Consider the following 25612-nt stretch of genomic DNA (forward strand, 5'->3'; position numbering starts at 1 on the left):
CCCTTCCCCCTGCTTTATATCCTCTCCCCATTCCTGAGTGCATTTCAACTTTCCACCAGTTTGAGCCTGTGTCACTTTTGACTCTTAAGCGGCTAGTTGCTCAAATGAATAACACCAATACTGTGCTTGACATTCTTCCATCTCGTTTAGCTAAGGACTGTTTTGATGTAATCGGACCTAGTATCCTATTTCTTATGAACTTTTCCTTGCTCTCAGGCTGTGTTCCTTTGTCCTTTAAGCATGCTGTAGTCCACCCGATTCTTAAAAAAAGAAATTCTGACTGTTATGACCTTCAAACTATAGACCGATCTCTAAGCTTTCGTTCTTGTCCAAGATCCTGGAGAGACTAGTTCTCTCCCAGCTCCAGGCGTACTTGGACACAAACAATATTGCTGAGAAATTTCAATCTGCCTTTAAGCCATTGCATAGCACTGAAACAGCGTTGGTTAGAGTTCTTAATGATATTCTTGTAACCACTGATACTGGACGCTCTATGGTCCTAGTTTTACTGGACCTCTCTTCGGCCTTTGATATGGTAGACCATAACATTTTATTACTAAGACTTGAGCACACTGTGGGTATTAGAGGCACTGCCCTCGACTGGTTTAAATCATACCTCGCTGATAGATCCTTATCAGTTAACTTAGGCACCTTCTCCTCTTCCTCCGCTCCGGTCTGTTGTGGTGTGCCTCAAGGATCAGTTTTAGGCCCTATTCTCTTCTCATTGTATTTGCTCCCTCTAGGTGCAATCTTTGAAAAATACAATATCGCCTTCCACTGTTATGCCGATGACATACAGATCTATTTTGAACTTACTGACGACCTTGCTGTGTCCCTGCACTACTTTCAAGAATGCATGCGGGAGGTCAAAGAATGGTTCCTGAGTAATTCCCTCGTTTTAAATGATAAGAAGACTGAGATTGTGGTGTTCAACAGTAAAATCCCTCGTGCCCAACTCTGTGCTGCCCTGGGTTCCTTTGCTAGTTTTTCTTGTGACTATGTCAGTAACTTGGGTGTACTGCTGGATAGCTCGCTCAAACTCGATAAGCAAGTGTCTGCTGTAGTGAGATCTAGCTTCCACCAACTGCGCCTTATCTCTAAGGCTAGGCATTATGTTCCGCATGAGGACCTGGAGAAGCTTATTCACGCTTTTGTGACCTCCAGGTTGGATTATTGTAACTCCTTGTACTATGGTCTTCCCTCTTCTCTTCTTCTTAAACTGCAAACAGTCCAAAATGCAGCAGCCCGCCTTTTGACTGGTACCAGGAAATTTTGCCATATTACCCCTGTCCTAGCTAGCCTGCATTGGCTGCCCATAAAGTACCGTATTCAATTTAAAATATTACTTCTTACTTTCAAAACTATTAATAAATTAGCGCCAAGTTATCTTAGTGAACTTCTCAAACCACATACTCCTGCTAGAACACTCAGATCTGCCACTCAACTACTTCTGACCCAACCCAGATCTCGACTGAAGTCTCGGGGTGACCGTGCGTTTGCTCTGGCTGCCCCGGTACTGTGGAATACCCTTCCTCTCGACCTCCGCGCATCTGATTCCATTGCACTGTTCAAATCACGATTAAAAACCCACTTATTCAATCTTGCCTTTCCCTCTAGTTAATATTTCTTTTATGATTTTATATCATGCACTTTTATGCTCATTTAAATTCTTGTTTGCTCTGTACCTGTTGCTTTCCTATGTATTAGTGACAGTTATCTGCTTGCATATTTAGTACTTGCTTTGGTCCTATTTCTATTATTTCTATTATCCTCCTCCTATACTCTATTTTACTTGTTAAGCACCTTGGCATACCCTTGGTTTTTAAGTGTGCTTTATAAATAAAGTTTATTATTATTATTATTATTATTTATACTGTCTAGTTTTTGGTTTCTTTGAGTTCTGTCTTATGGCTTAGGTCTCTGTCTTCTTTAGTTGCCCTGTCTCCCCTATCACCTGCATCCCCTTGTCTAGTTCGCGTCTATGTGTATCTTAAGTTCCTATATCCCCGTGTTCAGTCAGTGTTTGTGTCTGCCCTGTTCCCACGTCTCTGTTCCCTCTGTAGTGCCTGCATGTGAGTCTGTGTCTTTGTTCAGTCTGTGTTATGTGTTTCCTGTTTTACTTTGAAGGTCTCCGTCTTTTCTCAGTGTGTTCAGTTTACGCTTCTTTGGTCTCGTCAGTTCTGATTTGCCCCAGCTGTGTTTCCCTCCTGTTACTCATTCCCTGATTGCTCCCTCTGTGTATTTAAGCCCTGTGTTTCTTAGTGTCTGTGTCGCGATCTACCGTTTTCCTAGCTGTGTGTTCTGTCATTCCTCTGGTTTAAGTTTGTTTTGAGTTTTTTCAGTTATGTTATATTTTTGAGTACCTAATTAAAGCCTTTTTGAGTTCACGTCTGTCTCCGGAGTCTGCACCTTGGGTCCTATTCCTGCCTGCACACAGCCACACCTAACAGAAGATCGCGACCAGAACATGGACCCAGCAGACTCCGTGTGGTATCAGCGACCCGCAGTTTCTGCCTTCCTCAAGGAGATCGTGAGGGAGGAAGCTGAGCATGCCCAGGAGCTCCAGTCACCCTTCTATGGGTCACGTTTGGCTTTGGGAGGGCCCCGCAGCCTCCAAATGGCTACGGCCGAGCCAGTGTCTATGCCTCGGGCGATCAGGTTGAGCACGTGCTCCTTCTCTCCAGTCGCTACACCTCCGCCTTCACCCCTGGATTACCAGTCCGACAAGAGAGTTAAGCGGCGGAGGAAGAGAGATTATGTGACACCGGACGTTAGACTCACTCCGCTGCAGTCCTTCGCTCTGTTTTTGGGTCTGCCGCGTTCTGAGCTTCACAAACTCTCTGCTTCCTCATCGCAGCCCGGTCCTTTGGAGGGTTCGCAGCCCAGTTCGCCACCTCCCACTTCCCGGAGGAGGCGACGCTCACACCGTCACCACTCTTTTTCTGCGGAGCAACTCCCGGTGGTGAGTTGTGATTGCTGTCGTTCCTCGGAGCTGGAGACTAACAATCATATGAACACTGCTAAAACTGAGACTATTAAGACTGTTAGACGTGGTGGTGGTAGGAAGTTAAAAAACGTTTTAGAAGAGTCTGTGTTTGCTGAGCCTGCTCCTTCGCACCATTGTGTTCCTGCTCCCAGGGCAGCTCAGGCCCAGCATTCCCCTGCACCTGTTTCAGTGCTTCAGGTGAGGGAGGCTGAGGTCCAGCTGGTCCCTGCTCGGGTGTCTAGGCTGGCTGAGCCTCTGCCTGTCGCTGCACCCGTACCAGCTCCTCGGGTGGGGACTGCAGCTGCCCAGCCGTTGACTGTGCCTGTCCCGGCTCCCAGGGTGAGGATGACCGGGAACCAGTTAGCTCCTGCACCCGTACCTTCTCCTCCGGTGGGAGTGGCTAGTGTCCGGCAGGTACTTGCACCTGTTTCTGACCTCGCTGGAGGCTCAGGTGAGCCCGTCCAGCAGTTTTCTGTAGGATCCGTAGGCTCAGACAACCTAGTCCAACCGTCTGCTAATCCACCACCTCACCCGCCATTACTGCCATCGTTACAACAGTCAATACAACTTAAACTTCTCTCCATAGCTCAGACATTAGCTCACCTATCGGCTCAGTCACCTGCTCAGCCACCTGTCTCCGCTGGAGGGTCCGAGGGGCCCGTTCAGCCTCCTGTCTCCGCTGGAGGGTCCGAGGGGCCCGTTCAGCCTCCTGTCTCCGCTGGAGGGTCCGAGGAACCGCTTCAGCCACCCGTCTCCGCTGGAGGGTCCGAGGAATCGCTTCAGCCGTCTCTTCCTGCTGGAGGATCCGAGGGGCCAGTTCAGCCTCCTGTCTCTGCTGGAGGGTCCGAGGGGCCCGTTCAGCCACCTGTCTCCGCTGGAGGGTCCGAGGGGCCCGTTCAGCCACCTGTCTCCGCTGGAGGGTCCGAGGAACCGCTTCAGCCACCTGTCTCCGCTGGAGGGTCCGAGGGGCCCGTTCAGCCTCGTGCCTCGTCAGCTGGGGGTCCGGGAGGACCCAGCCAGCACGTCCTAGTGTCTGCTGATGGTTCTGGCGAGGCCGTTCAGCCACCACCGGCTCCACCGCCTGGTCCGGCCCCCGAGTCTGCAGCTCCGCCTGGTCCGGCCCCCGAGTCTGCAGCTCCGCCTGGTCCGGCCCCCGAGTCTGCAGCTCCGCCTGGTCCGGCCCCCGAGTCTGCAGCTCTCCCTGATCCGACCTCAGCCTTTGTAGCTCGTCCTGCTCGTCCTGTCCGGCCTGCTCGTCCTGCACGTCCTGTCCGGCCGATGACTGGACGTCATTGCCGTCATGGACGGCCCCCTGAACTACGTCGCCGTCGGTGCCTCCCGCCCGGCCGGCCTCCTGATCTGCTCGGTCGCCGTCGGTGCCTCCCGCCTGGCCGGCCTCCTGAACTGTTTTCTAGGCTCTTGGACCATCAGCCTCCGGGCCGCCCCCCTGAACTGCCCGGGTTTGGACTATCGTGCTGTCAGCCTCCGGGCCGGCCCCCTGAACTTTTTTGAGACTATTGCCTGGGCCTCTGCGCTTTTTGTGAGCTCTTTTGTTTGTTTGCTTTTGGACTATGCCTGGGCCTTGGTGCTGTTGTTTTGGACTTTGTTCCTGTGTTTTCTTCTGTTGCTTTCCAGGCTCCGTTGTTTGTTCTTTCTTTTTTTGTTTTGGCTCCTTGTTTTGTTTCGAGCCCTCCATCCTGTTTCCCCCCGCCGCCCACCCTGGTTGGGTTGTTTTTGTTTTTTTGATTTTGATGTTTTGGTTTGGGCTGTCTGGAAGCCAGCCCTTAAGGGGGGGGTACTGTTAGGATGCCTGGGTCATCGACCCAGGGTTTTTGAGTTTATGATATTATTTATACTGTCTAGTTTTTGGTTTCTTTGAGTTCTGTCTTATGGCTTAGGTCTCTGTCTTCTTTAGTTGCCCTGTCTCCCCTATCACCTGTATCCCCTTGTCTAGTTCGCGTCTATGTGTATCTTAAGTTCCTATATCCCCGTGTTCAGTCAGTGTTTGTGTCTGCCCTGTTCCCACGTCTCTGTTCCCTTTGTAGTGCCTGCATGTGAGTCTGTGTCTTTGTTCAGTCTGTGTTATGTGTTTCCTGTTTTACTTTGAAGGTCTCCGTCTTTTCTCAGTGTGTTCAGTTTACGCTTCTTTGGTCTCGTCAGTTCTGATTTGCCCCAGCTGTGTTTCCCTCCTGTTACTCATTCCCTGATTGCTCCCTCTGTGTATTTAAGCCCTGTGTTTCTTAGTGTCTGTGTCGCGATCTACCGTTTTCTTAGCTGTGTGTTCTGTCATTCCTCTGGTTTAAGTTTGTTTTGAGTTTTTTCAGTTATGTTATATTTTTGAGTACCAAATTAAAGCCTTTTTGAGTTCACGTCTGTCTCCGGAGTCTGCACCTTGGGTCCTATTCCTGCCTGCACACAGCCACACCTAACAATCTCCGACAACATCGAGACGGCCTACCTGGAGGAGATTAGGAACCTGGAGACCTGGTGCCAGGAGAATAACCTCCTCCTAAACATCAGCAAGACTAAGGAGCTGATCGTGGACTTCACTACAAAGCAGGCGAGGAATTACAAACCCCTCATCATCAGTGGCACGCCAGTGGAGAGAGTGGACAGTTTCCGATACCTGGGTGTCCACATCACTCAAGACCTGTCATGGTCCTGTCACATCAACACCCTGGTTAAGAAAGCCCGTCAGCGTCTCTTCTTCCTCAGAAGACTTAGACTTCCATCTGCCACTGAAGGCGCTCAAGAACTTCTACTCCTGCACCATCGAGAGCGTCCTGACGTCAAACATCTGCACCTGGTTTGGGAACAGCACCAAGCAGGATAGACGAGATCTGCAAAGGGTGGTGCGCTCGGCAGAACGCATCATTCAATCAGAGCTCCCTGACCTGCTGTCCATCTACACCAAGCGGTGCAAGTCCAAAGCTAGGAAGATTATGATGGACCTCTCCCATCCCAACAATGGACTCTTCTCACTGTTGAGGTCTGGGAAGCGCTTCCGCTCCCTTAAGGCCAAAACAGAGAGAATGAAGAGGAGCTTCTTCCCCCAGGCTATTCGGGGCCTGAACCAGGTGTAGGACTGGACTCTCCCAAACACGTCACTATAAGACTGGACTCTCACACACGTCACCACACGCACCACCACACATTTCCTATAATCCTATAATTCCTATAATTTATAATCCTTATCTTTATAATCTCTTCTGCTATTTGCACATTCTTTACTGTAAATTCCTAAGTTAATTTGTAAATTTTTGTAGTAAATTGTAAATATTGTAAAACTTTTCTTCTGTCATATAATGGTCGGGCATTTTACAGCTACAAGCATTTCACCCCCATGTCATACTGTGTATGGTTGTGTGTGTGACAAATAAAATTTGAATTTGAATTTGAACAAGTAGATGTGTTTCATGGAAATTCTGCATCCTGCATTGACACGTCCTGGAACACAGTGTGAGCATAGCTTGCTTCAGGACTTTATATGCAGACAGGGCAGAAAGTGGCACTGACCTTGACATGTTACTGTGAAGAAATGTTTCTATAGCCTGTTGAAATCCTGGCTGTGAAATGTCTTCATATTAATTACACTGGCAATATTTTTAGGCTTTTCCAGTTTTTCCTACTTCCTGTTAAATTCAGCTCCTTTCATGTAATGGAGCACAAACAGTTCCAGTGGATGACACCATATTTAAAAAAAAACCTTTTATACACACACCTCTCTTCCCTTTATCCTTATCAGCGTTGCAGGGGAGCTGGAGCCAATCATGACGGACTCGTGGCCTTATATACATAAAATGTGTCCAATATTTCCAAACTAATGGACACTAGGATATTAGTTTATATACATGTTTCTTATGTCACATTTACTCCGCATGTACATGCAGATGGATTTTCTCAGAGATTCTAATCCCACATTTTCAAAACGATCCGACTGAGCAGAGGTCTGCTGGTCTTATCAACTACCCAATCTGGCTGATTAAATTCTGCCGTTTCAACAGAAATCTTTTAAGGTGGCCAAACATCTCCCTCGTTAAAATGTGCGTTGTATGAAGAAACCTTCTCCAATGTCCAAATGAGGCCGCTGATGAATATCTGATGCCAGATATAAATAACTTAATGTGTTGCATCCAGACAGGCTGTTTAGATGGCCAGCAATCTGCCTGTTCAAATAGAAACTATAGTCTTGTTTCCGCAACAGGATCTTTCCCTAGGGACTAGGAACCATTGGAACAACCTTAGCTCATGGTCAAATTTAAGGTAAAAATATTTTGAGGTCTTGTGGGAGGCCATCTCATGTTTAATCCTCCACATTACCCTGTAAAATTCATAATCTTGAGTCTGATCTTGCCTTGCTGCTTCTGCTCATCTATTTTCCTGCAAACTCACTGATCTCATCTGGTATTCCAGTGGAACAGACTGGGCTATACAAGAAAGACTCGAGATTTTTCTTGTGTAGTAGTCGGTAAATACGTAAATTTGTGTTTCTTTACACGCCACTCGACTGGAATTTTCTCAAATTGCATTGGTCTTTAGTTCTAGCTATTCAGTGTGAAAAGTAATAAAATAGTACAGGCTTGTGTTGAGCAAAGATTGCTACACAAAGGTAATAACATCTTAAATAGGATAGACAGGTTATGTCAACTTAACCAGTTGAAGCAACTTGCCACTTTTCACTGCAACCACATGTTCCAGTCTGAAGTGGGTGACAGCCTGAAAGCTATTTTTTTAAAAAGGCCCTATGTTTGATGAGGGAGCTTTGTTTTTGCACTGTCTTTACTTTTTTGTAACTTAAACCCTGCATATAAAAATGGTGCTTGTGCTGCACTCAACCTTTCTTTCTGGCTGCTGTTACAACCAAATTTCCCCTTCTGGGACAATTAAAGGATTATTCTGTTCTATTCTAACCATGATGAGGCTTCTGACAGTGGCTTCTTGGCTCAGGTCTTATAGTCCAGACATATATGAAAACGTGTGACTTTTCAGTTAACACTGAGATACATAATTTTAAATGAGCTTTAATTATTTTTTTTCACCCTCTCAGTGAAAAAAGAGCACTCACAGCAAAGTTGACCCATTACACTGATGTAGAGAACTGAATGAGCCAGTATCTCAGACTGTCTACCCATGAAATATTTCTACCCTTCTGAAGTTTCACATGTTTAGAAGGGAGGAAATTCTGTGACAGTAATTAAATATGTCTGTTCCTCAGACTGTGATTCTCATCTGACAGTTTTTAGAAACTGCCCTAACACAAAATTGAATAATCATGTCTACAGGTTTGATTCCGCAAGAGCTGCTTTAACAGGCAGTAACAAAAAATATAAATATTCCCAATAATCTGGGAACCTTTATGAGCTCATTTGCAAACAACTTGAAGTCCACAGTGCTATTATTATTATTCACAACTGGAAAACATTTAAGACAGCTGACAATTTTCCCAAAGGTGGACATCCCAGCAAATTTTCACCCAAAGGTCAGCGCATGCAATACTAAGAGAACCTGCAAAAAACTTTACAGGCCTCAATTAGCAATGATAAATGTTAACCCTGAGCAAGGAGGTTAGGAAGGGTTGCAGAAGGTAACATAGGTTTGCAAAGCTGAAACCTGAACAAACCACAAGACTTCTGAAACAATGGGCCTCATTTGCTGATAAATGCACGAGAAATTTCTTACAAAAAAAGAGTTTGCAATTACAGTTTTTCTCAGTCGCTTTGGTGCGTTTCTCAGATCAGAATTGAAATTCTCATAACTATTAGTTCAACCTCCACAACACTCAGTCATTTGTGCACATCATAGTAGCAATTTCTCCTCTCTCTGAACAAACTGCAAATGATTTTGGACATGAATCAGTTGCTTCCATACATTTCCCTGCTGCTTTCTGACATTTCCATTTGCTTATGTCATGTCAGTCAAAAGTAATCATACCTATGGATGCTGAATAGTCATTCCCAATAAAACTAATAGTCATACATCCATTGCTTAAGTCATCACACACAAAATTGTTGAACTAGTTATCACATGCCAAATATTGGCCATCTGTCAAGCAAATCCTATACCTTTCTGTATCATTTTCCCTGGAAATGTCTCCGAAATTGAACAATTGATCTCAGGTGAATTACAGCTGTCACTCATGAGGAGGCTCTACCAAATGGGTGATTTTATGTTTACATGTATTCTACAGTGAACAAGTGACTGTAGCATATTTTTCTTTTGCACAATTCTGTAGGATTACAAACACTTCTACACAATGGAAATGTGAAACGTACGTATTCAGTGTCTTAGTTACTCCCAAGACTCCCATAACATCTACAGTGACTTTACTGCACATTTCAGATGGCTGTACAGGTAGGCCATAGTGCTGTCGTCAGCATTTTCAGGTGTCACCAATTGTTTTTGCAATGGGAAACACTGAAATTATGAACTGTCATAGTGGAAACATGACAATGCCATTTGACTATCTTGTTCATAAAGATGGTGTCAAGACTTTTCATTTTGATGGCACTGACAGTTTCGTTGACATGGATACTTGCTTTTGAGGTATGGATAATCAATTCTGTGCATGTGACGTGCTTTTGCAGGCTATCCACTAGGTTTTGCAGTTTGCACTAATTGTTTTGGGAAATGCACTAACTGCTGTGCAAATGTTAATGGTGTTCTGAGAAACGCACCAAAGCGACTGAGAAAAACTGTAAAGTCATGTTAGATTTATGCCACAGTTTTTTTCTTACTGCTGTGCGTATATTAATAAATCACAGTCATTTTAAATCCTACATACTGCCTATAATCTGCATAAAGCCACCCCTCCCCATTTGTCTATACAAAGAAACAGGTTCATCTGGAGGTGACGATGTAAGAGAGAAGTGTGCGTCTCTAAGGCAAAACAGAAGGAGAAAGTCTGAGTAGAAAAGCTACTCAGCCAGAAAATGGACAACATTCTTAGTGTTTCTATGAGAGTGATGACCGTTTAAAATTAAGTAAATAACAAAGAAAGGCTTCACCTGATAAAAAAAAAAAAGGAAAGCTCGATGTCATTTCCCCTAAAAGAAAGAGAACAAGTAAGTGTCCTGTTAGCCTGAGATGAGAAACTTACTGCAATTTTTTAAAAGAAAGAAAGAAAGAAAGAAAGAAAGATAAGACCATTTAAGTTAAGACGAGTGAGATTAATTAAATATATTTAAATTAAAAGGATAAAGCCTACGTCTTTACTTTTATCACTTTGTTTTCCTTACATGCCTTGTATTTTTTTGTGTAATTCTGTACATTTTGTGGCCTATGATGTTTTAGAAAACTGCTCACTTCGGTCAGCCCGGTTGTTGTTTTTAAAAGTGCTTTGTAAATTAAGTGCTATGGTACTGTTAATATTATTATTAGTAGTAGTGGTAGTAATAGTAGTATTCATTTTAAAGATTTGTCTTTACTTTCCCAGCACAGTTAGGTCTTCATTTGGTTGTAAGTGTGAAATGGACTTCTAAATCTATTTGTAAAGTAAAATCAAATTGAGGTATGAAGGCCAATGCCTTTGGACAAACCAAACTGGAGATGCTTGGTGTTCATGGACAACACCACGTTTGGAGAAAACCAAATACGATATATCAGCACAAACACCTCATACCAGCTGTCAGCACGGTGGTGGAGGGGGGATGATTTAAGCTGGATTTACAGCCACAGGACCCAAGAACGGCGCAGTCACCGAGTCTAACATGAACTCCTCTGTGTACCAAAATATTCTAGAGTCAAAGGAGAGGCCATCGGTCAGACAGCTAAACTTTGTCTGAAACTGGCTGAAATGCTGTGTTGAGACCTTCAGAGAGCTGCGTATAAATGACTGCTTGCAAGCCTGAATGAGCGAAGCAACACTGTAAAGAAGAATGGAACAAAATTCCTCCTCAGTGATCACAGAGACTGATAAAGTCCTACAGAAAATGATAGCTTCTGGATAATGCTGCTGAAGGTTGTTCTACAAGCTTTTGAATCATGTAGTGCGCTTCATTTTTCACATTGTCTGTCTTTGTGTCCTTTAGCAGTAACAAAAAATCGATAAGAGCTGCATGAATATGTTCAATGTAAAGCCAATATATTCCTTTCCTCGTTTGTTTTGTGCTAATAGGGGAGTGCTGAAAGAAACTTTCTCTGTAGAGGAGATATCCTATATGACCACCTTTCGTGGCTTTTGAGGTTCCTTCAGAGGAACACTTAATAAAGATCAGTCACTAAAAACTGTACTTTGAATTGTATTATTAAGTCCGATTCAGCAACTCAGGGTTCATCTGCAGTTAGAATGGTTTCTGGCAGTCCATCCACACTCAGGAAATCTGTTCATTCTCAGATGCTGGGATTAGGTTTAGACTGACTGAACTGTAAATTCAGGACTGTGGGTATGAAACACTATTTGAAAGAACTGCCCAGACTCAGTAGTCAGAATGTGTTGTCATTAAAAATGTGAGGTTAGTCCGCCACTTTTTAAAGAATGATGTTCAGCCAGTAATGCCACCTGCTGTTTCAATCTCTCCACCCCTATACCCCCCAGTATCCAACTGTAGCACCCCAGGGATGTTTTGTATCATACCATCACGGTCCCTTTCACCAATACCTTAACAAGCAGATAGATAGATAGATAGATAGATAGATAGATAGATAGATAGATAGATAGATAGATAGATAGATAGATAGATAGATAGATAGATAGATAGATAGATAGATAGATAGATAGATAGATAGATAGATAGATAGATAGATAGATAGATAGGTTTTCATCACTGCTCCATATGAGTGTGTTGCAGTTACGTCTTTTATTTAAAGATCCTAGTTTAATGCTGATGCAGGACCCAAGTTTATGTCCAACTTCAACTTTTTAAGGATCCAGTGTCAACCACAAACCAAATAATGTGAACATGATACAGCATATGAATGTGGATCGAGCTTGATGTATATTTGATACATGTTTGATGCAGCAATTACCCAATGCGAGCCTGCAAAATATACCACACGCAAAGTACAAAAATCATATCTTGTTAATATTCCAAACATATTCGCAAACCTCAGATATTCCTCTCAGTAAATCAGCTGAGGCAAAGCAAAACATATTTTAGTTTTTCTTTTATTTTTCTCCTTTTTTTTATATCCCTAACAGACTATTAGGGGCTCAGCATACATTAAAGCTAATATGGAAGTTAAGTAATTGTTTTGATTTGTTATTTCAGTGTTTTATACCAACACGTCACATACAGGAGCACATACCTGCAGAGTGGAAAGGAGGACCTCTAAGCCGCTGGAGGAGCTTAAGGTGGCCGTCATACTTGGTCGACCTCGTCCTGTTCCAGTCAACAGATGGACGAATCAAAAGAGTGAAGGAAAGGTGAACAAACTTTTAAACAGACAAACGACAAAATGAAACGGGATCATCAATGAGGACTTGGACAGTCTGAGAGCCGAAGTGTCTCCTCAGCAACATGCAAGCAGTACTTCAAACAAACACACACAGACACACTTATAGCATCAGTGTGCTTTTCTCTCTGCACAGGCTGTAACGATACTGTGTCTAAACACAGCGGAGTGACACTCACAGGGCCAGGGAGGGGGCACGCGTGCTGGTGTGTGTGTCATTGCTGGACATGTGTATTAGTAAAGTTAATGTCATCCTGAGAGTGTGTGTCATTTCTGCTCAGTCTGTTTTACACGATCATAAAACACATGCAAAAAACATAACAATAAACACATTCCTCCTACCATAAAATACAAGAAAAGTATTTTTATAGAAAAGTGATTATATGTGTGTGTTATTGTGTTTAAGTGCGCACACGTGACTTTGCATGTGTAATCCTACCCCTCTAGGATAAAGAGCTCCAGAAAACATTTGTGCTGTGGTGCTGAGAAGACTGCCACTATAAAAAGGCTTTGACAAGACCAGCAGGGCAGCTGCAGGGCACAGACTATATTCAGTACCACCGTACTCTAACCCAGAAAAAACACTACAGTGTATTCAATGCTGCTTATCTGACTCAGTCTTACTAACTCCCAGGATGAAAGTACTCATCTGTTGATCCATATAATAATTTATTCACCTTTAAATTTATTCTACTTACAAAAAAGTGATGCTAAACACACAATTAAATCAGAAAGGCAGCCAGTAAGAGAAAGACTGACAGATACAGAGCACTTTTCGGTTTTTGGGTTCACAATTTGGTTTTTGACAGCTCTTCTGAAAAATAAAATTCTAAGACAATGTGGAAATTAATTTACTGCTTTTAAAGGATGGCGGGTTGTAACCATTGTTTCTAGGCAACCACATCAGTTTCCAGGAGGAGCAGGCTGCAGTACCATTGGTGCAGCACTACATTTGAAGATACCAAGAACTGTGGAGAAAGAGCCGCTGACCAGAATAAACGTCTGACTGACTAATTAGGTAGCACAGCCCATAACTGCTTCACAGGTCAGAGTTGTTGTGTCCCACCCAAAAAATCCACACCTGTGCTTTCATTGGTTTCATTCTGTTGTCCTCGTCTACCCTGAAGGAATCTATATATTATGTATTACTCTGTTTCAGTCACTACTTTCTTATCTTGTTAGTGTGTGTCTGTGTGTGTGCAAACATATGTGCATTATGACTTCATGAGAAGAGTCAACATGCTTTAAAGTTCATATGGGCTGGAGAGCTGGCTTTGAGCTGGCTGGTTGAAAGTTGGGATTAAGGATGAACATTCTCAACCACTGTGCCCTTCAGCTTGTGTCATTCTGTCTCTCTGTTACTGTCTCTCACTCGTTTGCTCTCTCTCTCTCTCTCTCTCTCTCTCTCTCTCTATTTCACAAACACACGCACAAGCGCACACACATAGGTAATAAAAGAAAATCACATCAACAACTGAAAAATGCCATAACATTCCCATCAGGAACTCCTAATCCACAGGTGAAATCAAAGACATACTGCTCTCCCAGAGAGGATTCCCCGGGCTTGACACAGCTATATGTTGCACACCCACGCACATTTCCATTTCCACAATAATGAGGGGAGAACCCTGAGTGTTGCTCCAGCTGTCTAGTTTCACTGATGCCTTCAGACAGCAGGCTGGTACACTGATATGCACGTCTTGGCTTTCCATGTATAACTCATTTGAGCAGAGCAGCACACATAGTTGGTTTAAAATGGAGCACTGTAACAAAAAATAATTTCCCCCAGGGATCAATAAAGTATTCTGATTCTGATTCTGATAGACGCTGCTCACAACTCACTACTGCTGTTGTAAAACCAGTGGTGTTTTTTTTTCCATTTTCTCCCAGTAAGCCTGTTTCATGGTATTTAGAAACATTACATTAAATCTTTTATTTACTAATTTAGTTTTCAATTAAAATTATAGAAAAACATGTGTTTACTGCTGCAAGACTGCAATGGCTAGGTAAAACTTGTTCAGCAAAATGCAACAAAACACTCATGAGTATGTAGTCTATTTCATTTTCTCATTATAATCAGTGTATAAATTACTGATAACACACAGGTCAGAAACAAGAAACACTATTTGCCCACTTAATAAAATGTCATAGTAAAATTACATATTTCCAATTGAATAAAATCACTATTAAATGACAGGTGCCAAACTGATTCATTTATATAATTATTAGGGGTGGGAATTTAATACGTTAATTGTGATTAATTAATTTGAAAAAAAAAAAAAAGCATAAAAAGATCAACGCATTTAATCACACTTTGCATTCCAAGCAATGGGGAACTTTTGTCAATGCATGATTTCCTGGTATACCGATTACACTGATGCACATGGCTTCAAAAATGGAAGAATCAGAAGAAAGCGCTAGGACTGATCAGTATGGCAAGCCATTAGAGCCAAAAATCGCCACTTTTCTAACCCGTTTGGTTAAGAAATGGCGTAAAAAAACGCTGTTTAATTATTCAAAACGCTGAAAAACCCCGCAGTTTGTCCCGACAGAACACCGACGGAAGCCTTGATAAAAGCGTGATTTTGTGCAAACTGTGCAAAATGGAGTTTGCATACCACCGAAGCACTTCAACCTTACAGTACCATCTAAACGCAAAACATGTTGCAGCAACACAGAAACTGTGGGTGCCGGTGTCGGCAGCCCAAACTTGATGAAATGACTGGCTTCAGGACCAAAATTAGTAAGGCTTTATTGATTTTATTAAACATCTGCATGAAGTCAGGGAAGGGATTCACGCTCTGGAGCTAGCTGAATGCATCCACTCCCAGGTTCCCATGCCCCAGCAGCAGCTGCCAGAGGTTTCCAAACCTGCTGGCCGTGCCTCGTCTTTGCCAGAGGTTTCCACTAGGGGTGCAACGATACTCGTATCGATATTGAACCGTTCGATACAGTGCTTTTGGTTCGGTACGCATATGTATCGAACAATACAAAATTTTTAATTCATTTTATCAACTTTCCCTCTGACGTTGCTGTCTGTGTTGAACGCTCAGTGGATCTGCCCTCGACAGTGCAGCCTAGGCAGAGTAGTCGAACGCAGATTCACTGAGCGCAGGGCAAGCTAGCGAGACAGAAGGTAAGCTCTCGTTGCAGAATCAGAATCAGAATCAGAAAGGGTTTTATTGCCAAATGTTGAGCGGGTTTACAACATTAGGAAATTGCTGCGGTGCTTCAGTGCAAACATACTGTTATAAATTAAGCTTAAATAGACATGAAAATAAAAATGGGAATAAGAATTAAAAGTGCTAAGTAGATAGATAGATATATACATGAGTGCAGGTGGTGATCAGTGCCAAAACATGGAATGATGCAGTGAACACAGCGTAGGGTCATGTGTTAGTGGTGGGAACAGTCATACGGTTATTGCAACATGGCAAATTGACCCCCCCCCCCAGTTCAGATGTGGCGTTTGGAACTATTTTGGTTTTCATGTGACGTATGACCCTGAAGGTAAGCGCGTCATGGACTACAGTAAAACAGTATGTCGGATGTGCCACGCAATGCTCATTTACATTGGTGGGAACTAGTGTGTTAGCGCAGTTAGCTCGTTAACGTGTTGGCCGTCCAGCCCCACGCACGGGGTGATCCGCGGTAGGTCGTTAACAGAGATTTGCCGTTATGGCGTTAACGTCATTTCAACGAGATTAACGCTGACAGCACTAGTGGGAACACAATGAATATGACTGCACATTTACTCCGACATCATCCTAGTGCAAAGACAAGTGGAAGCAGACAAAAACAACAAGCACGCATGGTACAAACTTTACCCGAGTCATTTAGACAGCCGTTAGCACATGATTCTCCTTATGGGGACCTGATATGTTTAATATGCTGCTGAGAATATAGCCCAGAAGAAGCGGATAGTATAGTTTTTATTTTGGAAAGAGCCATTTCTCTGTAATAAACTCTCTTTTCCAAAGATGAGTGATTTCTCAATCAGATAGATTTATTTTTTTATTACTTTGTTGTTTCAGCAACATTAAATTTAAAAACTGTACTTTTGAGTTAAAATATATATTTATAATTTTAATAAATGACAAATTAAAAAATATCGAACCGTGACACCAAAGTATCGAACCGAACCGTGAATTTTGTGTATCGTTGCACCCCTAGTTTCCTCGCCTGCTGGTTTTACTTCGTCTCTGCCAGAGGTCTCCGCTCCGTCATGTGTTTTCTCTTTTTTGGATTCATGGATGTTTGGTTTCTGCTCATTGGACATTTGGTTCCCAACTTCACATGAATAAAGGTTAGTTTGTTCATTAAGTTTGGCTTCAGTTCTGCATTTTGGGTCCAAACATGCCAGGTTGAGACATCAGTGAACTGATATACTTGTGATGTATCATTTTGTTCCCTCCATTTGTTAAGTTATGCCTATGATCTTCCACATTATCACCATCACTTCAGTAGCTAAATGTACCACAATGACACAAAGACAAAAACAAGCATTGTGGTGAGTTATACTGTAAAGATATCATTACTCCAATCAAAAGACCAAGACCAAGAAGCCCTGAATACCTGTGTGCTCTGCCAGACACAAGCAGGAAAGTCTCCACCAGTTTCCAGGCCCCCACTGAGGCCTACAGCACAGAGGGACAGCGAACAGACCCAAAGGATAATAAAGACACCAGCCAGCACAACCACATTGGTGAGGCACAGGACAACCAGTCCCACCGATATGTCTGCCAACTGGTCCAGTCAAATTGGTGAGGCGAAAGCAAGCAACTGGAGGGAGGTGGGACATTGGAGGGGATGGAACAATGCCTGCCAGACATATAAACGCAAATTGCATCAAGGTCACCTCATGTCTGGCAGAAGCAATCATGATCAGCCCAATCCATCCCCTCCCCAAGCCCCAAAAGGGCCAGATCCCACCATGACACACAGGTGTGAGTCGCACAGCACCTAGGTCACCTGACGCACCCCACAAGCCCCATCCCCAATTAGCATCCCAGGCTAGGGAAAGCATCCCCAGCCCCTAAGAGGGGACTTAACACCATTTGACCTTAGAACTGAAGAAGCTTCTCGGATGAGAGGTGAAATGTCTTCAAGCAACTTAAAGAAGTCCAGATGCTTTTCTTTCCAAGCTCCTTAGATTCCTAAACACAATGTGGAGTCTAAACTCAGACCCCGCTGACTCAGAGACTTATTCCCGTGAAGGAAAAAACAAGGTAACAGCAATCAATCGATTTACTTGCGCAAGGGAGGCATCGGTCGCTATCTCAGGAACGCACTTCGAATAATATCACAAATGACCCCGACTGCAGCCTCCGCTTGCTGCCTTTTATTGAAAAAACTGTTACAATAAACAATAGTTTACACAAGCACCTCCCCTCGTAAAACTCCCCTTGGTTACAAGGACAAGGCACTGTGTGTGTGTGTGTGTGTGTGTGTGTGTGTGTGTGTGTGTGTGTGTGTGTGTGTGTGTGTGTGTGTGTGTGTGTCTATGTGCGTGACTTCCTGATCACATTTGTTTCTAACAACATCCTTGGTCATAAAAAGGTAATCTCCCCCACACTCAATATATGGCTCAATTCCTGTATTGGTTCACCATACACAACACAGTGAAGCCATAAAAAGGGCAGGAAGCTTACCAAACATCAAACAAACCTTCACAAGGGATGTGCTTGTGATAAAACACTACAGCCTCCCCCCAGAACCTCAAGAGGCTGGGGAGGCGGACAAAGGAATTCCTTGATCACAGAGTTTGAAACAATGTAGAGGAGGTAAGCATAAAAATGACAACACTTAACAATTCACTTTAACACACAAACTTAACAACGTGGTGTATGCTGTACAGTGCAGCGAGGAATGCCTAGACCTCTACACTGGAGAGACCAAACAGCCACTTCACAAGCGCATGGCACAACATAGAAGAGCCACCTCCACGGGACAAGACTCGGCGGTCCATCTGCATCTAAAGGACAAAGGTCACTCTTTTAAGGATGCCAGTGTTCACATTTTGGACAGAGAGGACAGATGGTTTGAAAGAGGAGTGAAAGAAGCCATCTATGTCCACTGTGAGCGACCATCTTTGAACAGAGGCGGTGGTTTACGACACCAACTCTCTGCCATCTATAATCCAGTTTTGAGTTCCCTCCCCAGACGCCTTAACGCCCACTCACATCCTGGGCCATCTGACCTCAGGAAATCACATGATAGGGTGGGGCCTGGTTTCTCAATGAGCTCACCCGAAACTCTGGCTGATTGTGACCCACACCCAGTTTCACACCTTGGCTCAGGCGATTAGAGGATCATCAGGGGGTCCTTTTGTCCCTCTTTGGGGGGAAACTCCCACTGGGTTTAAATCTTGGACTCTCCACCATTTGACCTTAGAACTGAAGAAGCTTCTCGGATGAGAGGTGAAACGTCTTCAAGCAACTTAAAGAAGTCCAGACGCTTTTCTTTCCGAGCTCCTTTGACTACGATGACCTGGAACACTGAGAACCTTCACAGACTCTTGACAGAGTGCTGAATTTTTCTCTGAAGAAAAACCTAGGGCGGTTGTTCTTTTCTTCAATTAGTGATGAATCGTAAGATGTTCTAGCTTTACAGAGGGCTTTTTTATGGTGTAACAACTATAGCAACAATTTTGTAAGATGTGCATTTTAGAGTTACACCAGGGACTGAAATACTTCTGATGTGTGTCTTTCTTTTCAGAGGAGCTGCAGTATCAGAGTCGTATGCAGAAAAGATGTAAAACTATCAACAAGATAATCAGCCTCTCTGGGAGTACAGTTCAGGTAGCTGCTTTGCACTGTATTGGCACATTATTGGCACATGGCATTGAGCCCTTCAGCCTCTAGGGGCTGATAGTGGACTGTCAGACTTATTTATTTACTCATGATTCAACAGTTCCACAGTCCCACGGCATCTGAAGCATGCCAGTTTTAAAGCCCCTGCCCCCTCCCCCCAGATGTAAATCACACTGCAATGGAAACTTGAAGCAAAGGAGGCCCTTTCCGATTGAATGTACCTATAAATCACCACCCTTATCCACACGGGCTAGATGATCCAGACTGACAGACAGAGCAAGGGAGAAGCAAAAGGACAGATATGCATTTACACAGCCTTATTTCACATAATAGTAAATGAAATGTTATTTAAAAACAATATTCTCCTTCAGTGTATCTGCATTACCATAGCACTTTTCTATTCACACTGTCCATTACTGGACAGTATCTCAAAATTTCATGGTAAAATGAAGACAGCCATAGTGGTAGGTGTAGTTGTACAGTGAAAGAATTTTTTTAAAGAGGAGGGCTGAGAGAGGAGCTCGAGAAGATGTAGAGGGTGAAGACAACAATGTTTCTGTGGCACTCAGAGCAGTGACCCCCAAACTGGGCAAGTGGCTCCAGCAGATCTCAGGAACGACATTTATCGATCGATCTCTGTCCTATGAACAACAAAGATACTATGCTCTCAGCTCCCAGGCATCTGGTAGAGGACCTCAAGTCTTTAAAGGACCAACAAAGACCGTTTGCAGGATGAGTGGGAAACATATATATACATATACAGGCATAAAATTTCAGCACCTTTGAGTGGATGGGATACATTAGGGAGCAAGTAAACAATTTGTCCTCAAAGTTGACGTATTAGAAGCAGGAAAAATAGACAAGCTTAAGGATTTGAGTGATTTTGAGAAGGCTAACTTGTGATGACTAGATCAGCGGTCCCCAACCCCCGGGCCTCGGACCGGTACCGGTCCGTGAGTCGTTTGGTACCGGGCCGCGAGAGTTGAGGCTCAGGTGTGAAATGTATGGTTTTCAGGGTTTTTATCGGTTTTCAGCGTTATTTTGTTATCGTTTTTATCGTTTACTCGGTTTTCCTGGGTCTTTTCACGTGTGTTATGAATAAATCTTCTTTTTTTCGGTACCGGTACTAGTTTTATTTTGTTGTATGTATCCACGACACCTTAAAGGCCGGTCCGTGAAAATATTGTCGGGCATAAACCAGTCCGTGGTGCAAAAAAGGTTGGGGACCGCTGGACTAAATGATTGTATCAGAGCATCTCCAGAACTACAGTTGTGGTATAATATCCATCAAAAGTAGTCCAAGGAAGGAAAAGTGGCAAACCAGTGATAAGATCATTGGTGGCCAAGGCTCACCAACACATTTAGCGAGCGAAGGCTAGTCCATGTGGTCCAGTTCAACAAATGAGCTATTGTAGTTCAAATTGCCGAACAAGTTAGTAGTTGTTCAGCCCTAAACCTTTCCAGACTTTTCTTTCATCTTCTGTTAAGTCTACTAGTGATCCATGACAGAAAACGAACAAAAACTATTGCAAGGCCTCCCCTCAGTTGAATGGACTCATTCAGTTAAATTCAACTTTATTTCTACAGCACTAAAACACAACAACAATTGTCTCAAAGCCCCTTATTTTGCAAGTTAACATTTACTCATGTTTATTGACTCATGTTCTGCATCTATAAGAATTAAGGATGTGTGCTGAGTGGATTCATCTTCAGTTGTAGTTTTACAAGACTCTCATTGACACTGTTGGCTTCTAAAATCTGGTGAACTGCATTCACTAACTGCTAACTAGAAAGAAGTGTATGAGTCACTGACATAATTCATATGATTTTAGATAACTTATAATGTACACAGGGATCTGAGATCATAAAAAGAAATATCAAACAGTAAATTCAGACTGTTATCAAGTAAACAGTATGTTATCGTTACCAAGACATTAAACCATAAATAAGAGTGACAGTTTCCTTGACTACCCTATAGCATACTCAAATCACTTATGTGTCATTAGCCCACTGGATGCTACTTTGCTCCTCTCTGTTATGCCTCTGATCTGACATCTTATTACTGTGGAGAGTTGACACAGCATGCACAGTAACATTGAGCACATAACAGCCACATAGCAGAGATAGCACTCCAGTCTGACTAGCACTGGAGGCACTAGATATTTTCAAGCAACCTTTCCATGACTACAGAAGCAAAAGTTGCTTTTCATAACTGGCATTCTTTGCATTTTGACACTCACAGCTGCAGTTTGTTAGTATGACTACTTCTTTCAGAATAAGTGATAGTAACAAACAAGAGATTAGATTTAAATTATTTATTTATTGAGTACCCAATCACAGCAGAAGTCATATCAATGCACTGGTGGTCTGGTTCAAATGTTTATAAGTAAGGAAACTGAGGAAACTGAGATTTGTCTGTGGAAAAAAAGTATTTTATGCATAAATGGATGTGTAATGAATTCCAAGCCTTACAGTACACCACAATTAAATGTGTCAACTGCAACTGAATGCTCTTGCAAGTAATGCCAAGTCAGAATTCTGCTTGGTCTTGATGTGTACAAGCATACAGGCACTCATGCCAACCTTACACAGGCTGCCAAGTCAACTCCACCCCCGCCCCCCCCCCCTGTCCGTGTTCTCATCAGGAGAGTAAGCATAGACATGCAATCTGTATGTTTGCATATGCATGAGAAAGTTTCATTTAATCCTAGATTCATTTTACTGCATTTTAAAGAGCCCCAGAGAATCACCAGAAGGACACAAGAACATCCAATAAATGGTATGGACCCCACAAGTTTTGATTTCAACCTCAGAGGAGTAACAGAAGACTTTCTCTTTACTGCAGTTTGCATGAAGTCCATTGATAAATAAAAGCTATTCCTCATAACTTTACTGTCTATGGCTTTTTTTTTTAAAGGTATTCTTAATTTCAAATGAAAATACATGTGACTGATACACATGTACACAAACACACTTAGTCTTACCTACCTGTGCAGAAGCCTGTATAGCTGACATGCAGATCTCTCAGAGTACCATTCCAAGTAAAGTGATTCTGGCCATAAACAGACATTGTAACTGCTTCCACTGATTTCTGTTAACAGCTGCCCTGTTTGTCTGGTTATTTATTTGTCAGTCTAATCCACATACGCTGGGATCTAAATGAAAAGATGGGAAATAAAAAGAGATTCTTTCCCTTCCTTTCTTGTTTTCTCCTCTGACTTGGTGTTAGTGTGAAGGAAACTTAGTGTGGTGTGCACTACTGGAGGTAGAGGGTGTGGAGTTAGTAGCACTCATAAGCGCCTGATTGGGTGCCCTTGTGCCCTTCTGTCTTTTGACTGCTGTTGGTTAGTAGCCTAAATGTGAAACAACACACCAGTATGTGCAAGAGGACAGGTGGGGTGAATTTATATAGTGTGTGTGTGTGTGTGTGTGCACATGTGTTTGTACCTGCATTACTTATACATGCTGATTTTCCACACTCACACTGAGTGCGTGACTGACACCTCTGTCTCTGGAGAGAGGTGGGGAGATGATCATTACATATATATATATATATATATATATATATGTGTGTGTGTGTGTGTGTGTGTGTGTGTGTGTGTGTGTGTGTGTGTGTGTGTGTGTGTGTGTGTGTGTGTATACATTTTTGCTTTACTTTTTTTTATCATTATTTCTAGACATTTGAATAAGATTTCCTATACATGCTGCACGCTTTTCATTCAAACCATTCAAGACCCTTGGATAAATTTGTTGCTAGAGCTTTCAAGGTTTTTCTTCCAAAGGCGTTTTAATTGATCTCACACTCTCAACATTAGATTTCAGGATTGTAGCCTTTACCTTCTGGGCTTTTAGGATTGCATGTCTTACTTGGTCTGTTCCTCATTTTTCTGTGGTTATATTTTTTACACCAGGCTTTAGGGTTAAAGGTTGTTCAAGCTGAATTTGTTGTTTCTTTTCAGCATGATATTTTCTTACTCGTTCCCTTGTTTGTTCCCTTATATAAGCCCATCATTTCCGGTCTTTCACTCAAGTTCCTTCTCTGACTTCTTTCTTTCTGTTGTGTTTCTCTGCAGCTTTGAGTGAGCAGTCTTACCCAGGATGGCATTACCTTGGCCTACAGTAACACTGTGAGATTTCTTGGAGTCATTTGTGATCAGGATATGTACTTCAGTGCGCACATTAAATACATTTGTAGGACTTTCTTCCCTTGTGCATTTCTTCTATGCACAATATCTCTAACATTAGAAACATCCTTCAGTGATGCTGAAAAACTAGTTCGTATGTTTATTATTTCTAGGCTGGACTACAGTGGTCCCTCGCTAAAACGCGGTCTCCCTTCTCGCTGTTTCACGGATTTTTTTGTGCAATTTTGCATGCTTTTTTTTTTTTTTTGTACATCGCATTGTGTTCTGCGTCCTGATTGGCTGTAGACCATTGTGAATCAATCTCGTGGCGTGTCTCCTGTACAGTACAGAATGCATTCAGCTTTTCAAATTTACATAAATCTTCGATCGTTAGCAGTGCGACTCTGAAGTGCTGTACTGTATGTTTGTAATTTTTCTCCCCAACAAACAACAACAATGTCAACGAAACATTTTGCATCGTCAAAGGCAACCGCAGGCGCCTTTGGTTTCATTCTATAATACTGGACTTATTTTTCTACGAAGTTTTGAACTTTGAGAGTGTTTAAACAAGAGAGAAAAGTGTGAAAATGTTCTTGCCTGTCTGAGAAAACTGTATAAAGTGTGCAGTGAGGGGTTTTACAGCCTTAAAACATATATAATAATTGTAAAAAATAAAGTTGGATACTTCGCGGACTTCACCTATTGCAAGTTATTTTTTAGAACGTAACTGCCGCGATAAACGAGAGACCACTGTACTGTAATTCGTTATTATCAGGATGCCCTAAAAACTCCCTAAAAAGCCTTGAGAGCATTACAAGTAATGTGTTACTGTAATCTGATTACTTTTTCAAGTAACGTGTAAAGTAAGGGATTACTATTGCAAAAAAGGTAATTTGATTACTGTTACTTTCCCGTAAGCACGCTGCATTACTGCGTTACTAAAACCGTGATTTTTTTGCGAGAGTGTTCCATGACAGTGACGTAAGCGAGTGTGACTTTCGTGGCAACAGCTGTGTGCAGATCAACAATGGATAATATATCGAGTGCGGGAGAGAGTATGACCGTGCAGCTTTTAAAGAGTGGAAGTACTGACCTTACTTTGAGTTTGATTCAGTAAAAGGTGACAAAAACATTAGCGTCCGCTGTTCACTGCATGGGAAGAAAACTTCTTTTTACAGCAAAAAACCCCCTAAACTTCCAAGCAAGCACCGACAGCTGCCACGGGAATGTGAAATTCACAGAGAAACTGCCTGATCCTTCCACTGACCGCTACGACACACCTGCACCAGGGCAAATTTCCGCCTGCCCCACTCTTGCTATACAGGTGAAAATAGAGCAACAGGGCCACTGAGTCTTTGATTTTATTTATTTTTTGCTGTGTTTTACGTGCATCTATTTGAAAAAGTGTGTGTAAACACAAAAGGACCAACACATTGTGCAGAGGAATGGTTTATTTGAAGAGTTTCAGTCAGGTTTCAGAGCTCATCACAGCACAGAAACAGCTTTAGTGAAGGTTACAAATAGGGCTGGGCGATATGACCCAAAATTTATATCTCGATATTTTTTAGCTGGATGGCGATATAAGATATATATCTCGATATATTTTTTAAAGCCATAAAGTAAGAACAAAAAGAGAGTTCTTAGTCAAAGCTGTGTCCCAGATGTCACACAGGCACTTTTATTAACATAGAGCATAGATGTACATAAAATTTACTCAAAAATAAATTATGAGCATTTATTAAATAATAACGCTCCATAAATAAAAGAAAACAATGTTGTTTTTCTGCATAACAAAAAGCTCACAATTGTGCAGTCAAAATGTAAACTAAAAGACGCTGAGCACAATAACAAAGACAGATTTCACAGCTGCTCTGTTCCCAACTTGTACTGCGTGACTGACAGCCTGGAGTTTGAAATCTGCTTCGCAACCATGTCTCTTAACAAGTGCCATTTATGGTCCTTATACACAGTAAGGTAATATTACGTTGAAGCACAGTACGTATCACTCCGCAAGGCTCAGCCGTAATGCTCCGACAAACCATCAAGCGGTGCAGCTCCGTAGCTTACCAAAGTCGTACTAAAACATTTTTTGACAGATTGCTGAGCGCCGTGTTCTACATAAAATCGGTTCGCGGCCATCAAGCACAACCCAAATTCATACATAAGGCGCGCTGTCAACATTTGAGAAAATGAAAGGATTTTAGTCCGTGCAGCACCTCTGGGCTGCATGGCATTAGCGTGGTTAGCTCGTTAGCGTGGTTAGCTAGCCGTCCAGTAACTCGTTAACGGAGATTTGCCGT

The 25612-nt window shown here is 42.7% G+C and overlaps 1 protein-coding gene across 3 annotated transcripts in view; it reads right to left on the reverse strand.

The window, feature by feature from the left end:
* The window catches only part of agbl1 (AGBL carboxypeptidase 1), a 91975-nt gene extending 69552 nt beyond the window's left edge, over positions 1-22423 (reverse strand). For all 3 annotated transcript variants that reach the window (XM_026174781.1, XM_026174779.1, XM_026174780.1), the window contains exons 1-2: positions 22177-22423; positions 12230-12303 (exon numbers count right to left, since the gene is read on the reverse strand). In XM_026174781.1, coding sequence (XP_026030566.1) covers positions 12230-12303; positions 22177-22258 — 156 coding nt within the window. In that variant the 5' untranslated portion in view covers positions 22259-22423. The remainder of the gene's footprint in view (positions 1-12229; positions 12304-22176) is intronic.
* Between the last annotated feature and the right edge of the window lie 3189 nt (positions 22424-25612).

Source organism: Astatotilapia calliptera, chromosome 7 (genome assembly GCF_900246225.1).
Source record: "Astatotilapia calliptera chromosome 7, fAstCal1.2, whole genome shotgun sequence".
Taxonomy (NCBI): domain Eukaryota; kingdom Metazoa; phylum Chordata; class Actinopteri; order Cichliformes; family Cichlidae; genus Astatotilapia; species Astatotilapia calliptera.